The following is a 17,869-nucleotide window of genomic DNA, read 5'->3' on the forward strand; positions in this document are numbered from 1 at the left end:
ACACACAGTTGAGTGCTATTCTCAACTTTATACACAAACTCTGATATTTCCTTACTTTTCTAGTCAGGTCCCTACTGTCTCATTAACACATTTGTCTTGACTGAGCTGCTCAGCGTCGAGTGTCACGTCCCCCTCGTGTAGAAAAAGATCATGTGGTTCTGTCACTCCTCGGCCCGTGTGGACAAAGCCCCTTTTCTTCAGCGACAATGCTTTCCAGCCGGGTATCACTATCTGCTCTGACTGCTGCCTTATGAGTCACTGCGAGGTGCCATATATCCGCTTTCTTAAATTATTTGAATCTTTTGACCTGTGGAGGGGGAGGGGGATTTCCCTGCATCCCACCTTAATCCCCTTGTGACATTTGGTCACTGCAGACGGAGGGATTTCCTCCACAAGTCAAAGGACTCAGGTAAATGTCGTGATGGATGCTGTGTTCATACCCACTGACGCATGAGTCGTCCTTCATGGTGCAGTTTATTTGGCATTTGATTAGATGTACATCTACCTCAGAAAAACACAAGCTCCCTCTGCAAAAGAAGCATTATTTAAATGTAAAGGCTATGAAATAAAAGACAATGAAATGTAGCATTTGTTGTATTATACATAAAAGATTTCAATCCAGTAAAATTAGTCGTCACACCACCATAGTCTAGCACAGAAGCTACAGTGTAATGAAGCTGTTTGGGTCCTGGACAGGTTTCTTGATGCACATGGAGTCTTTGAAGCTACTGTACAGGACAGACTGTTGCGCTAAAGATGTGTCCATGAAAAGAAAAATCTCTCAGCATGCCAAACGATAAAAAAACAAACATGCACCTCAGGTCCGAAGAGCAGGTTGAAAAATCAAAGCAAACAAACTTCATGGGGCGAAAATGAATCAAACCAAAACAGCATCTCCGTCCTATACACACATGCACACGTTACTGTTTCCATAATTCATGAGATTTTGTTGGTTGGATAATCCTCTGTGGATTGTCAGAGCCAAAACAAACAAAAATAAAACATGGAGAAAAAAAAAGCTTCAGCATAAAAAAATGTTTCTACATACATTACATTCAAACATGAGATACACAGACGTGCTCAGTCGTTCACACATATACAGCTGGTTGTCTTTAAGCAGACCGATAACCGTTCTGATGCTGGTGGCTGCGGGTCGACGCTGATCTAAAGACTTCTTCAGGCTTGAGTGAATCACACGATTGTCATCATAACAGGGGTCTAAACAAGTTTTAACTTTTCTTTTATTACAATTTTTTTTTTTCACTGCGATCCCACTGAGAAAAAACAGAACAGGTAACAGACCGATCAACAACACCGAACAGAAAAAAGACTCACAGCTACAGTCAGCGACATTATCTTCATCAGTAGCTGAAAACAACCTCAAACTGAGAAAACAGAATCACACATAGAAACACATCGGGGATGACAGGCAGCATCCAAATGTAAGGACTGACAGATTTTATCTCTAAAAATAAAAAAAAATCAACCCTGAATTAATCAAGAGATGAGCGTGCAAAACATTGAGCTTTGAGTCACTAAACATGGTTCAGTTAGCAAACACACAACTATCCTGCGTAAAAAGAGTTAATGATAAAGCAACAATGGGACCGTCTGCATGATTAAACAACCTCATGATTGGAACAGTTGTGTTAAATCAATTGATTTTGTCAAATTCATTAGCGGGATATCATCCCTGATCTTCACACATGCACTTCATCGCTTTTGCTCGCTGATCAGTGGACAGTTCAGACTGCATCTATCCCACAATAAAACTATCAAGATTACAGCCTGCAGTCGTAAATCATAATCAAACAGAAGACGATACCAAACTCAGATATTTATACCAGTACCACCACAATCCTTGATACACAATGCCTTGTGTCAGCATCACCTAATAAAAACCTCAGAGCAGGAAACTAACTGTACCTTCTTGCAAGGTTAAACCTCTTTATTACAAAACTGCAAATATGCGCTATAAACCTGGAAGACCGCTTCATGTATCAGACCCATAAGAAAGAGAGGGGACAGTAGATTTGTATGAGCGAGTAGAAATCCAGATCTGGGACATGCTGCGAGAGAGACAGATTTGTTGAACGTTATTGAAGCTAATACGGATCTGTTGGAACGACAGTATGATGCAAACAGAAACGCACAGTTAACAATGGCTGGTTTTTCTGTCCGTCCGTCATTCTTTTGCTTGTGCTGGACTCTGACACACAAGTGTAAGAAATCTGACCAGCACAGACCTGAGGGGTATTTACATCAGGGCTCCTCCACCAACCAGGCCAAACTCTGAGATGTTTCGAAAGCTTTGCTAACGCTAAAGTAAAAGTGCAGCCTGATTAGCCTGGATGTAGTTTTTTTTTCTCTCTCTGTACAGAAACAGTCCTCTCTGCTCCCTCAGACGTCTTAAAAAAAACAAACACTCAGAGGTCCGGCTGCAGAAGAGTCTCCAGAAGGATCCTTGTAACGCCTCAGAGAAACGAGCTGCCTCCGATATGTCTGTACAAACTTTAACGACACAACAGTCTGCTGCGTCCTCTCCCGGTGCAGAGCGCCACACAACCGGCGGGGTATGTCCGAATGCTCCGTGTGGTCCGTTCACAGTCCTATACCACAGTGCTGAGGGTGGAGGCGCAGTCTGCAGGCATGGAGGCGGGGGCGTGGCCATCTGTCGGGGTGTCGGGCCCCACCAGCAGGGTGCTGCTATCTATTGAGTCCTCCCTCTCCTGAGAGGACGGTGCCGAGTTTGGCACAGGAACGGAGGCGTTGGGAATATCAGCATGCAGCCCATCTCCCATGGCGTTCATCTGGCTTGGCACCATGGAAACCCCAACGTGTCCTGAAGGTAACAGCGAAGAGAGGGAATAAAGACGAGCTCAAATGCACAATAAGATATGATACAAACAGGATCAGCGCCTACCGAGGTCCACGTAGAGGAGGCTGTCTGGGTTGATGGAAGCTTCGTACGGAGGAGGGGGGTCGTCGGGGTGCTGGATGTCGGGGTATTTGTAGGCTGCGTACGGCGGAGGAGGCTCTTGGAAATGGAAAGCGCCCCCCTCTCCGTCATCAGACAGATGCAGGGGAGTGAGACCGGTGCCAAAGGCATCCGGGCCGTAGTCGAAGCCTGGGACTCGTCTCCCAAGGTTAAAGTGGTGCACTGAGCCGGACAAAGGGAGGACAAAATTAGTGCTAAACAGAACTTACAATACATCCGCCTCTTAAGACACTTTCATTCATAGTTTTAATTTGATTTAATTAGGAGATTTAAATTAAGATTCTGTTTCTACAGGGATGTTTTCGAATTATTGTTCAAATAAGCAATGAGTTTGCTCTTCACCGACGTGCCCTCAGCGGTCAACAGCATGAAATCCTTATTTAAACTGAAACAGCAATTTATAACGGGAGCTTTGTGTTTCACAGGGCTTCAAATTAATAGCTGCAGTCAATTTAACTGAGACTAATTATGATAAGAAAGCCTCATTACATAACCAAATGATCAGGGTTTAGCGAGTGTGTGTGTGTGTGTGTGTGTGTGTGTGTGTGTGTGTGTGTGTGTGTGTGTGTGTGTGTGTGTGCGCGTATGTCCAACAGGCTTACACTCACAGTTTCCTCCAATCAGGGTTTCGATGCGTTCACGTCTCCGCTGACGGAGTCTGTGCACCATGAAGAGCAGCAGGGAGAGGATGAGGAAGGACGAGATGCAGCTGACGATCAGCCTCATCCCGCTTGCCATCGAGTCAAACAGACTGTTTCCATCTGAGGAAGCAAATAAAATAAATAAATAAATAAATAAGGATATTAGCTGCTGTGAGCTCATTGGTTAAGTCATAAACTGAGGTAAGCAAATACTGTTGATGTGTGGGGACTGTGATCACTGACATTAAATCACTTCATGTAAACAGTGTCTCTGCAGCAGCTACCCCAACAGGTGGCTGAATGTTCACATATCCAAACTTTTGGCAGGTGAAAGTATTCTGCTAAAGTGAAATCTGGCTCATATCAGTGAGGTGTGGCAGTACCTGGGTCCAGACAGGTGAACTTGCAGCACTCTTTGGGATCCTTGCGGAAGTGCTGGCAGCCCTGCGGACGCTCGCACAGCGCTGCCACACACATCTCAGGCTCGCCGTCGTGACACGTGCAGCTCAGACACGGGTCGTCCCCCTTAGGGGTGAAGTAGTAGCCCTCGTTTACAACATTGTCTTTAATATCCACACACGTTTGTCCTGTGGAGGAAAATAAAACATCAAAACAAACTCCAGAATGACTCAAACATTTCTGATAGACATGACTAAATGAGCACATACTCCTCTTGCAGAGAAAGGGGAACTTCTTGTAGCAGTTCTCAGCGTGCCAGCTGTGCAGGCCTCGTTCATTCATGCTTTTAATCTGAAAGCGCTGCAGCTGGGCACAGAAGACATTGTCCTGAGTGGGAGACGCCTCCCCGAAACTGGTCAGACCCTCGGGTGGCAGAAACACCTGCATTGACCCTAACAATGGAAAAAAAAAAGAAACAGTTAAAGCATTAGAACTACACGTTAGAAGGGACGTTAGCTTTCTTTAGGAGCAGAAAAATAAATACCTTTGTATGCCACCTCCCAGCGGCCCTCCAGGGAGTGGTTTTGATTAGTGATCACATACTGGTAGCCCACCCAAAACCTTAAAACACACAAAAAAATGTCAAACGTCACATCACCACAATGTCAAGGTGCGTGCATAAGCCATTATTGAGCACTTTAAACTGCAACTATTGGCCACTAGAGGGCCTTCAACCTATAACAGAGCACTATCACTCCCCCACATCTGAACCCACAACTGTATATGTCATTTAATTTGGACCAGAGACATCGATGGCAAAGCATAACTTTTACGAGTGATAGAAGCAGATCTGGTTTTCATCTCAAGACACTGACTTGAGTTTGTTGAGTTCTCTTTTCAATAAAAAAATGACACAGCTATTCTCTCTCTAAGTAGAGGCCAAATAAACCAGACAGAGGAGCCTGCAGAGCTTTGACAAGGGGAGGAGAAGCTGTAAAGAGTTTGTCCTTGACATTTTAAAAAATAAATAAAGGCATTGAAGTTAATTAGACTCAGTTAAGCGGTAAATGAATACAAAATTCTGATTAAAAAAACATCCCTTAAGTGAAGCTCTTGCAAACAATCATCGGCTCTGACTAAAGCTACATTTTTCAAACTAAATACTTACTTGCACTGGTCTCTGCGCTCACAGACTTTGTCATCGAAATCCACCTCGATCTTCAGTATGAACTGCAGCTCCTCGTTGGTAACAAAAGTAGCCAATGAGCCGTTGACTTTCTGACAGGTATCCACAGCCTGCCAGTAGTTCTCGTTCCTCAGGTACACTTTGTAGCAGCTGGCCGTTTTCTCGTAGTGGTGCCATCCGCTCGGGCATTTCTCTGTTGATAGAAAAGACACTTCAGCATTCTGGCTAATGAACGCTGGGTAATAATGCACATTCAACAACTGTTTAAGAAGCTCAAATGAAGTGGGATGCTTACTGTTGAAGCGCACAGGCTGAGCCACACCAATGACGTCTTCTACCTGGTCATATCCGTTACCGAATCGATACCTCTCCTCCTTTATAGCTGAAAAACAAAAAACAAAAAAAATTAAAATCTAAGCTCTGCCTGGTAATTCTAGGTTTAAATCATGTGTGTGTAAAGGGGTTAATTGTTAAAACTAATAACTTGGGTATATTTTCATATTGACTAATTCTGGCGTTCCTCTAGGTACACTTCTAGATCCCTTGTTAATTATATATGTAATGGCTTCGGATCAACATGTCTTCCTGTTGTGAGGCTCTTCACTGATGACATGAACTTTATGTACGCATCTCCATAAAAATGTAGGAACTAGATGCACATTTGAGGAAGATAAAAGCAGAAGCAAAGCCTTACCATGCAGAAGGTTTGTATTGTTTTGTTAATTTCTTAAAGGCTGAATCAGATCTAAAATCCCAGCGTTGTCTACATAAGTCAGCAAAATCTTGACTTTTTCCATAGGAGATCTGATGTGAGGATGAATCTAAAGCAAAAAGTCTACCCAAATAATCTAAATAGTCTGCTTCTTCATAAAAGAAAATGTCCTGAAGAAGGAGTTTCACTTGAAATCACAAAAAACAAGATACTAATGGCTTCAGGGTTTTATATATATATATGACATCTATGTTACTCAGGCGATAAAACAAGCAGACAAACTTTTTTTCAGTTTTCAGCCTCTAATACTGAGAAACAGCTGTGCATAAAAAAGGGAAACATAGACTGAAACTGTCAGTAAATTTAAAAAAAGGAACATGAGATATTTAGTTCAGGAAATTTTTACTGTACGCTGATTAAATTTAATAAACTCCTTGTTCCCTTGATTCACAGAAAATAAAACTAAAAAGGGTTTCCTCTGCTACAAACTGAACTGAAATGTAGCTGCCAACGTTTTGAGAATCAGTGACACAAAGCTTGTAATGTTTTAAATAAATAGTAGTTTTTTATTTTACTTTGCTCGCTTCATCTTCAGACAACACTGTTAATGTGAAGTACTTCCGTTTGCAGCCTGGCTTACTACAGTCTGGTATGCGTTTGTTTGCGAGCTGGATTTCCATATAATACCTTCTCCTCCTTAACCTGCATTAAAGGTATAATGCTGAAAAGTTTCCTCTGGTATTTGTTTTGCTGGAGTTAGTGTGACTGATTGCGGCACCTTTCCACTGTATTCAACAAAGAGCTAATCCCAAACAAACAAGAACATTGATTTCCCTGCATAATGTTGATTCAGCGTACAGTAAACCCTCACTGATGCGTGTCGGAGCATTGTTTATTTTCTCTCTAAGACTCCAAAGCTGCTTCTGAGGCCTCTGAACATACTGTGCATAAATTTGTGGTAAGGTTCTTTTTATTGGTGAATAATCAAGCAGTCTGTGCCGCTGTTCATCTATAAGCAAACACTTCCTGCCTTTAATGCATGTATGTCCTCTAAATATGGTTTTACAGACGCATGAATAGAGTCCGGTATAAAACCTCAATTAGGATATGTTTGAAGGCCTGCAGCGTTTACTCAATAGCATACATAACCACTGCTGTATAGAGGTCACATGCTGAACTCAATCCTTTCAATAATTCCTATTATGCGGTCAGAGATCTGGGGATAAGGTCCCGATGGGTTTAAGAGTGGAAAACAATAGGATTTCGGTCAAAGGATTAGCTGCTGCTGCTGCAACGTTTATGCAGTGTTGAAGAGATCAACAAGCAGTAAACACAAACAGAGACACATGTGCGGCCACTCAGAATTTAACTCTACCTCCCTCTGCGATCTGATGCTGTCAGTCAGGAGCTGCTAGAGTCTCTGCGGTGGACCTCTTCTTACCTGCAGGCTAACATAATGTCTGAGCTGTTTGGTTAAAGGAAATCAGCTGGATCTAGTTGTATTTGAGGGTTTTATTGTGTTCTACATCTCTGAATACATCCCAGTGCCTCCTCAAAGCATGCTGGGTGCATCCACACCTGTATTAAGAGCTGTGATGGGATTGTCTGAGTGTGAAAAGGTCGCAGTTGTTGCTATTCTTCCCAGAAATCAATGGGTTTATGGGTGTTAGGTAACAGAGTGTAAAAAGGCTTAAGTGAGCGATACTCACGGGGACAGTCCATCTCGTCACTCTTGTCCTCACACGCTGTCCAGCCGTCACACTGCCAGGACATCGGGATACATTGCATCTTCCCGCTGCGGCAGGCGAACTGCCCGGGGCTGCAGCGCTGCTCTGTAACACAACAACAGAGTTTGTGTGGTCAAACATGCGTGACTGAGGCCTTTTTACAAACAATAACACCAGCAGAGGACTGAAAGAGACCTGGTCGATACAGCCTAAAATTTGGGAAATGGTTCCAATTTTTCCTCTTTGGCTGTTTAATGGCTGCCAACGCCAGCTACTGTTTCTGAGCTGCAAAAAGAACTCTTTTATTACAGTTTTGGCGAGTATTTTTCCTACTACTCTCCCAAAATGTTGGTCCTCCAGAAACGTTTTGTAAGGATTACAACTCGATCCAAGTCTTACATCTCATCTTCTCCACTATTTCAGAAACTCAAGATTCTTACTATTCATGACATAAGTAATGTGTTTTTATTTACAAAATACATTCAAGTAAAGGGAATATCCCTGACCATTTGAAGTCTTACTTTTAAGCTAATCCACAGGTCAATTGTTATCCAACTCGACAAAGATTAGATCTTCCCCCTTCCTAAATTTCTCACTTGCAGAGGTCAACTTCCCGTACGATTTCGAGGTACCAAATAATGGCATGGCAAAAAAACTGTTCATATATAAAATTTTCTTTACAAAAGATGCCTTAAAGACCATTTAACTGCCATTTTGTAACTACTCTATGTATCGTTATCCATGTATCCATGTTTTATTTGTTTAACTCAACTATTGTCAAAAACATATGTACACCCACATTACACATACTATACACATTACTCATATTCTTTATTTATCTTTAATTAATTTGATACCATTTGTATTAGGCTATTATTGTCAAAATATATATATGTGTATATATATATACATATATATAGTTATTAGTTTATGTTGTATTATTTTCTCGTGTTCTCTATTAAATTGTGAAATTTTTAACATTATTTAGATGGAGACTTTAAAGCTCCTGTGAGGAACTTTTAGTTTGTGTTGATTTTGGCGCCCCCTGTGGACAAAGCCGTACCTCTTATGTCATTGCTGATTTTCCTGTACATGCTTAAGTGGCTGTTTTTAACAAAAACTCTCATCCTGCTTTCTTTAACAGTCATATGTCAAAGGCAGCGTGCAGTTAATCGCGTCGTCTGACACCTACTACCCCCCCCCCAGCGGTTTCAGGCATTAAAAATAACTATATAGAAATACTCATTTTTGTTGCTTTTGTAGGTCATTTAGAGTAATAATAATTAATTTCAGTCCGTTTCATAACCAGCAAAAAACTCCTCACAGGAGCTTTAAATCAATCAATCAAATTGTATTTGTATAGCGCCAAATCATAACCAAGTTACAAAGTTACCCTTTACAAAAAGAGCAGGTCTAGACCGTACTCTTTGTTATGTTATTTAAAGAGAGACCCAACATGAATCATCATGAGTAGCACACACTGGCAAAGGAAAAACGTCCTTTGAACAGGCAGAAACCTCGAGCAGAACAATGGGATAGAAGGATAAATAAGCCCACTGGGTCTTTTGTCTCTCCCTGCGCTGTATATTGTTACATGTTATCTTTGTTCTTTTTGTTTATTGTGAATTGTGCAAAAATAAAATTCAAATTTCAACTCATTCCAGATAAATAAAGCACTTTGACGTTAAAATTCAGTGTTTCCTCAGTGCTTTGGCAGGCACAACATGTTGCTAACATTAGCGCAGCTTGGGTTACTAACAGGAGCCAAATTATCAGCAGAGGTCTCATCCTCTCCAAAGCAAATGCAAAATAGGAATCTGTGTCTTTGGCAAACACAAGAGAGAGAGAGTTGTGTTAAAAAATATAAAATATCTTCTCCATACGGTTTTGTCATGTATCCCTAAAAGTATTTTTGTGACTTATTAACAGCTACATACAGTTTTAAGGTTCTTTGTATGCATGTGGTCATGTTTTACAAAAGGCGTAACCTTAGCTAGGCCAACCCAGCCAATATCACGTCCATAAAGGTTGAGTAGTGAACAGCTGTTATGTTCTTTAACACCACTGGTATGGGATCAGTACCCTTTCAATTTGAAAGTTCAGCTATCATAATCGGCAATGGGAGGCGAAAAAAATCAGAACATCTCTTATGGATACACAGACTTCAATGCTCTTCCTGATAGCACCTAGCCAACCGACAAAATCAGTCACAAGAGCAGCACTACAACTGCACCAGTGGGACAAACTTAAATCAAGAGATACTGGGCACTACAGCTAAAATATATACACACTTCTGTTCAGCCCGTTTGCTCACTTACCAAATCAATATACTGAGACAGTAAAGGAAGGGAATAAATATAAGTAACACAGCACTTAGTGACTGAAAATGTGTACAGAAACCTATGTACGCTCAGACAGCTGAAAATAAAACAACAGGACGTTTGTAAGCATGTCTTAAAGAAACACTTCAGTCATGTGGGCAAGAGGAAAGAAGGAGCCTCATTAGACGTCTAAACAACAACGTCTAAAGGCTTTTTGTATCCTTCAGCAACACAGTCTGTGCTAACTGGGTCTCCATACATCATGTGATTAACATAAAGGATGCTTCTGCATCAGAGCTGCCTGTGTCCTGGTTTCCTCATGTGATGAAAGTCTATAGGCAGACTCGAACATGTCCCTTGCAGATGTAAGGATCTCAGAATATCAGGGGATTATTCTGTTATTCTGTACTTATAAATGCAAAGACGATAAGAAAATAAGAGTTTTTCAGGCTTTAAACTTCTGATTACCGTCTGAAAACATCTAAAAGGTCAGTGAAGGTTCAAACTGAAGGAACAGCTGCTATACGCTAACAACAACAGCCACTACACTAAGACACACACTGCTTGCTTACCTGACAATAATCTTGCCAGAGCTAGCCGCGGACCTGAAAAGAATAGAAACAATCAGAGTGACTATCCTGTTTGTGCTCCTCATTACGTCCCCCTATAAGGAAATCTATTATTCACACTGTTAACACGTGTGTTTGTCAGTGATTTCCCCAGTTGCTTGCCAAGTAGAGGGTCCTTCCATCCCACCATCTGTTTCTTGGATACAGGTGGTTATGTTTGCCTACATGTAGCTGGACCACCCACTCACCTGACAAATATGGCAGCGCTATTTTTACTTAGAAAAAAGAAGATCAGAGCTATTTCAAGGGACTATTGTTTCATGTGTGTATGCCAACCACACCAGGTGACAATAACCCCAACACACCGCTTCAGCTGTGATGATCCCACACAGCAAGACAACCATGTACACTGTGTCGACTAGACAGTGATTAAAACCTTTATTTGTGCTAGAGATCTGACTGCTTAGCAAATTATTGCTTAGCCTGTAATAAGAAACACATGTGGGCGTGTGGCTTGGAAAGGCACTCGGGAAAGGTTTAATTTTTTCCAACCTGATGGTATTAAAAGTTTTCCTTGTATTTACAATCACAGCACAAGTAGCTGTCAGAAACTAACCATTCATCTGCAGCTTTTTCCAGAGTTTTAAAACAACCAAACAAGCAAATTGTTCAGACCTTTAAATAAAATGAAAAACCATATTTTCAAAAACAGGAATCTAACATTATTACGTAATAATCCCGAAGATTTCCATTTGAATAAATGTCACTATCGCTGAATGAGGTAACACAATGCTGATTAAGCCTATGGCCCACTGATGAAAGCGTTTGTATTGTATAGTATTATTATGGACTGGGTGTCTGTGGAAACTTTCGCGGAAAAAATCACAAGCGGCGCCCAGTTAGTGACGTGTTTTCCATCACCCAGCAGTGGTTGGTCTGCCAGAGAGGGTAGGCGGAGCTAAGTGGCTGCTTTTCCGGTCTCTGTAAGCATTGCGAGTAAACAGTAATCTACTATGGCTGAACAAACAAAGAAAAGATCGATGACTACAGATACAACTTCAAAAATAAGTGAAAATCCAAAGAAAAGGAAACAAATTGGACGCTCAGATGAAGGCAAACAGTCTAAAAAAGGAAAGCGACCATCATCGAGGAAAATCAAGAGTTACCGGAGCCAACTGTGGACGTCACACATGCGACACTGTCTGGATATCCTGCTACTAAACGACCCAGATTTAACCAAGTGAAATGTGGGCTAAAAAATATGATAAAAATGACTGTTTATTAGGGGCTTGAAAAATATCGATACAGCAATATATCCTCGTCCTGAAGCTATCGATATGTTTATTTACAATTATGTGGTACTCTTAACACAATTACCTGCGATTTTAACTCACCGTGCCACCACTTCACGACCCCTCTCAGTGGCACTTATGACATGATGATCATTATGATTGTCTTGCAATATATCAATTATCGCAGAATCGCTGTATTGTGACATTATCGTTATCATGGGCCACGTAGCGCGTATCGTGGGTTGCCCTGTGATTCCCACCCCTACTGTTGATAACCCTGTTTTGTGTACAATATAAACCAGTCTAGTTATCCTGTGAGCTTCCTGTTGTTGTATCTGAACTATAGTGTAAACTTGAAGTATATAAATGACAGAAAATGATGAGAACATGTAAATAAGGTCTCTCCTGAAACAAGCTGCCCTATTCTTCCAGGCTGACCTTAATGCAGGTCGCCTTAACGTTGCCAAAAGCCGACGTCACCTCGTCTTGGTTAATGCTAAGTGGATTGAGATGCATAACAGGCCTGTGCCGGCCTCCTGGGGCTGGATCCATTATCATTGGTCCCAATGAGCCTGAATATGTGTCACACTGATGGCTAACATTAGAGAAAATGTATCCCAAACACATTAGAGAGGAAGTGTGAGGTTAATAATTAATGCATGTGTTTAGACAGAAAACAGATATTTAATTCACAGTCTCATACTTAAGTTTCCTATAGAGCTTGAAACGTCTTCATTGTGAGCTTTTTCTGTGCCGGTACATTTCCTCCAGGAGATGCAACAAATCCAAAACCCAAATCCAGCTTGTGCTGTATATTTAAAATAGAGCTGACTACGCTTTTCAATCCGTATCTGCATGTGCTCAGGACTTTCAAATACATGCTTGATTTGTGCTTCCTGATGCCTGTGGTTTGAATAAAGCCTCGCTGCCTGCGCGGTCTTCATCAGTATTCACTCTCTCTAAGAGCTGCTGCAGAGAAACCCTCAAAAATAGAATTTATTCAGACACCACTCGCCTCCTACTTTAGGGTTATCAGATATTACATGTCGAAGGCGAGGAAAAGCTTCTATCTATAACGGCTTCAAGTTGAAGAGCACTTCCCTCGACATTATCTGAACTTCCTGGTGATAGGAGTAGAGTATCTGAATGGACTGTGGTTGGCAGCTGCCTGAAAGCTCATCTATTACTTCCTGCATGGTGGAGACATTTGTACAGCACACATTTCAAAAAGGAGGCTAATGCTTTGTTTTGGTTTTGAGACGAGCTAGAAGAAGACCCCCGGTGGCTCATAATTAACCACAACATGCCCGATGCGAGGTCATGCTTGACATGCGCGCCAGGGAATTACTGCATTAATGAATCTTGAAAATAATGAGGAGTTTTCTCTCCATGAAGGCCAAAAGTCATCCCATATCGAGGCTATTTCCCTCACACACGTTACATTTTGTGATGCCAAATCTACACGCCGGCTACCCTGAGAAAAGGAAGCCTCTGCATCTCTTACATAACCGAGAGGAAAATACAATAAAGACTGCCCCGACTCAGTCCCTCCGAAGTCTAACAGCACAGTGAACCGGCCTTGTGAAAACACTGCTTCATCTCCAGCCACCGATGATTCACATCAACACTGAGGCTCTCAGTTAAAAGCATGAGTGGGTACGGGTATTCATTTATATTTCTTTATGCCAGCTCACATTTAAAAGCAATAAATTTCTCTTTGCTGAAAGCGCCTGAGGTTAAAAGCAAGGCTGTTTGGTTATGTAAAAAAGGGAGTTGGGGGGGTATGAAATTAATATGCGTAAATCATGCTGTTTTAACTGGTTTCCAGGAAGTGGATCAGTGTAACATGTAAAAAAGAGAGAGGAGCGAACACGTAGCAATTAAGTGAAACATCTAATGTGTTCCAGGAATGAAAAGGATAATCCTTACCGAGCTAGAGCAGAAAATATAAGTGTTATCCATCCGCAGGTACGTGATTCTCTGCTGTCAAGCCTGACTGAAATCTGTCTGCGCTGACAGTCGTTTCATCTCAACATTTCCTTCACTTACATTTTCAACTGCTCGACAATACAGGAGACAGCATGAGCAAGAGGTTGCGAAACATTTCAGGTGTGAAGGTGAAAAGAGTCTTGTCTCGGGGCTGTTACACCGACTACTGCAGCAGGAAGGAATTCATCTGTAACTTCTTACAGCTCATTAAACATTACAAAATAATAAACACTAAATAAGCTAATAAAACATGGCTCTAATAAATGTTGGTGGATAACTTTTCTTCCATTTCAAGCCAATAACTTACTCAAGGATTAAAACTTCCCTGTAAGTACTTCTGGCTGTATTTCAAGTCTTCTACATGGGGGTCACTGCAAGTTAACCGTCAACTGCAACTGTCTCGCCAGTCATCTGACTCAGTTCTGATGGATGACGTCTGTCCAAAGATAAACTGCAGCCAACATTTTGTGCAGAACAAATAGTGAGAAAACAGCTGCCAGTATATCACAGCCCCACAGAACATAAACACAGTTCAGCAGACTGGTTGTTCAACTTGACGTCTGTGTAAATAAAGGTATTTCAGTCCCTTGAGTCGTGGGTATGTTTGCACTGCAGGAGCTCAACCAGACTCCGCTAACTCTGTCTGCTTCTTCACGACTATTCGGAGCCGACGTTAAAGTAGTTCAGTGAAGCCCGAGGTTTAGTGGCCTGGGCATGACCCATATCTGCTGCGCAGTCTCACATTCAAATATGGCTGTGTATTGGCAAGAAACAGGTCTGTGCGATTCATTAAATTGCAAAAGTGTAAGTAAGGGAAAACCGGTCATAGTGTAAAGAACTAACCACCATAAGCTTAAAATCCAGTATTAAAGGTTGACTTTTTTATGAAATCAGAACAGTAGGATGTGCATTTATGTGTAACTTCCACCTTAAGAGCTCTACTTTTTGTGAAGTGTAAGCATTAACCATATGCCTTTATAAATTACATCAAATAAAATATTTGCTTGTTGGCTATTATTTCAAGAGTTTCTTAAGAATCATTATTACACGGCGGTGTTAAATACTTGATTCTGATTGGTTAATCACGGCATTCCGAGGTCTGCTATTTCTCGATAACAGACCGTTGCTATGAAGAACAGACCGTTGCTAGGGATTTGGCTCAGTTACACAATCCAGAGGACTAACTGTAATCACACCAATCAGCCGAAAGAACTCCACGATAACAACCTGCTCTCTATACATTACCCCTTACATACAGTATCCCAAAGCATAATATCACAACACTCAAGTGTAGCAACATTTTCTTACACTGCTACTTTTGAGCCAAACCAACGAGCTTCTTGCAACTGTCGTACAACTCACACAATAAAGCCTCTCTTTTTGGAACCTTTCCCACGGCTTTGGGCAGAAGATTAATTTAAAAAAACACTCATTCATGGATCAGGTGGAGAATATATTTATGATTCAGTTGTACAATCCGCCTGACATGCATGACTCTGTAGGGTGACCATAAGATATGCACATGTGCTAACCACCTAGCCACTGAACAATCCCTGTCATGTGTATCATCACATCCATCTCTGGTTTTACATTTTCACACACTTTTGCAACACTGTGTTGAGTATTGCAGTACTGCTTTTATATATTATTTGCATCTCTTCAAAAAGATTCTGGTCATATTTTGGACCAAAAGCACCTCCTCCTTCACTGCATGGAGCGAGTTTAATGTGTACTAACTCTGTTGCTAACTGGCTAATATGTAGACCTAGCTAGTTGCAGAAAACTGAGTGAGGTGCAGATGGGTTGGTGACATAAACGCCAGATGAACGAATCCTAAAGCTTTAGAGAAGACCTTAACTGATCATATAATGATGCAGGTATCTCTGCTACAGCAGCGGGTTCTGTAAGACCACTCTGCTCTACCTGTGTGACAGGAAGTATTTCATGCTCACAGCTGCTCAAACATTTTTAATTGAATTATGTTCTACAAACTGGATTATTCTTAAGCTGAGTGCCCAAGTCATGTGGGCATCAAGCTTTGGGAAGCCTGAACTTGACGTGCATCGACATGCTCTACAGAAACACCCCCTCTGTGACACAGTCTGTGCAGAAACAGGAAGTCCATGTGTAGGAGACCTGGGACAGGGCCACAGTATACACAACAAATAATGATTGTAAAACAAAAGGCACTGAGCTCACTCTTTAACATAAGAGTAAATAATTATCCAGCTTTGAAAAGATAACTGATTAGAGTTGATTACATCCTATAATTGAGTGCAAATGAACCCCAAAGAGCCTCCTAATATACACTTAATATCTGTCCAAGGATCAAAACCTCTACACAAACAAACAATAAGAAGGATGCAGAGTCGTGTCTAATGTGTTTTCTGGGCAAGATTCTTGTTGCTCCTTTGGATTAAGCCGAACAATAACGCGTTTATCCATGACTTGAATTGATAACAGTTTCTCCATTGTCAGGATCCCAACATGCATTTGTCTTCTCACTGCTTAAAATTTATCCAGGAAAGGGCTTTGCATTCGAAGCACGAGTACAGGCTTTCAATTGAGACAAATGAGGTAAAATAATTTCCCTGTTCGGTTCATAAAACACTGGCATTTTCTGACAAACATGATTACCTGAAGACGCCAGTGTAATACTATTTAAAGCATTTACACTATGAATCAGCTTCATAGGGGTTTTGTATGGGCTTAATGAGTCATTAATTGTTTGCAGTTCGTGTTGCACTTTTGAAGAACAATTTTCATGCTAGAAATACAAAATTATATAAACAAGTACATCTGGATTTATAGATTAAGAGGTCATTGTTATCGATCCTGAGGGAAATTTAGGCATCCAGTAGCTAGCTTAAAAGGCATATGACATCAATAAAATTAGAGACAAAATAGAAGAAAAATAAAAGCTAATAAAATTACAACAAAACACTGCAACAAGGGCTATTAAAATTACAACTATACACTGCAACATTGAGTAGTGGGTAGGAGTGTAAGGCAGTGTTATGACAATAATATTAGTATGCTGTTTATAACGGATATGTTTAACTGTTTAGCTGAGGGATGAATCAGTGTGAGGCAGCTTTAGGGATGCAGGAGCAGAAAAATCTGACATGAATTTCAAATTAAAGCTTCACAGCTAAGCAGAAACACTTACGGACGAAAACAAACCAATTGTCTGTTCAGTCTCTTTTTTTTTTTGTAAACCTACGCGAGTTAAGATATCCACCTTTATTATGAGTCTGGCCACATATTCATAATGTATTTTCACAGTACAGCCGTTTCCAGAACTGACCAAACTAGCCTGTTAATTATGAAAAAGAGGCTTAAAGCAAAAACAAATGGCGTGTATTGTGAAAATCACATGTTGACTGTATTAATGTGTAAATGTTCATAGTTTAATGGTAGCCTGCAGGGGTTTTAGTTTTCCCACTTAAAAAAAGACTAAAGACTAATTAAGTGGCGACACTCAGGTGTTCCTCCACACTGTCCAGCATGAGCACAGCAGCGGTTTAAAATCAACCGGAGTCCCCGGTTCATCCAGCAGGCCTTTCCGCCTGACCTGCCTCTCTCTACTCCCAGCTGTAATCTGTTTCTCCTACTTCACAGACTTGCCCTCGGGAATGTAAGAACACAATGTAGATTTATTTACCTGTCCGTGGTGGGTCCGTTAACGTGAGGACAAAGAGAAGAGAGAAGAGGACGAAACTGCTGCTGTCAGCCTTTGGCAACATTTATCCTCCATTCATAGTCACTCCTCTATTCAGAAATGTTAAAACATATACCGAGGATCTGCACCGTCGCCGCCCTCTCCGGATTTATAACGTTAACCGCTTAACACACTTTATATCCATTTCTACTCATTCGAAGCAGCAGTTAAGGAAGAAAAAAACCGAGTAGAAACCATATTCGCTCCACACAGCGACACGGATTGTAGTTAATCTGAGCAGCTAACGTTAGCTAACTGGCGCAACCGTTAACGTCCCCCGTCCTCTCTCCTGCTGCTCGGTGTGGAGCGGCGCT

General features: G+C 41.3%; 1 protein-coding gene across 2 annotated transcripts; it reads right to left on the bottom strand.

Moving 5' to 3' along the window:
• Nucleotides 1–455: 455 nt before the first annotated feature.
• dgcr2 (DiGeorge syndrome critical region gene 2) lies at nucleotides 456–17,842 on the bottom strand. 2 transcript variants are annotated; one of them, XM_069673819.1, is made up of 11 exons: nucleotides 17,499–17,842; nucleotides 10,557–10,589; nucleotides 7,646–7,768; nucleotides 5,520–5,606; nucleotides 5,207–5,417; nucleotides 4,583–4,659; nucleotides 4,308–4,490; nucleotides 4,023–4,226; nucleotides 3,607–3,759; nucleotides 2,924–3,160; nucleotides 456–2,842 (listed from the first exon to the last, which is right to left on the bottom strand). In XM_069673819.1, the coding sequence occupies exons 1-11, from the start codon at nucleotides 17,578–17,580 to the stop codon at nucleotides 2,610–2,612; spliced, it is 1,623 nt and encodes a 540-aa protein (XP_069529920.1). In that variant the 5' UTR covers nucleotides 17,581–17,842; the 3' UTR covers nucleotides 456–2,609. The 2 variants fall into 2 exon arrangements, with proteins under 2 accessions (XP_069529920.1, XP_069529921.1); XM_069673820.1 differs by lacking the exon at nucleotides 10,557–10,589.
• Between the last annotated feature and the right edge of the window lie 27 nt (nucleotides 17,843–17,869).

The sequence above is a fragment of the Semicossyphus pulcher genome, unplaced genomic scaffold, assembly GCF_022749685.1.
Source record: "Semicossyphus pulcher isolate SPU_LCO1_2020_fin unplaced genomic scaffold, fSemPul1.0.p SCAF_22, whole genome shotgun sequence".
Taxonomy (NCBI): domain Eukaryota; kingdom Metazoa; phylum Chordata; class Actinopteri; order Labriformes; family Labridae; genus Semicossyphus; species Semicossyphus pulcher.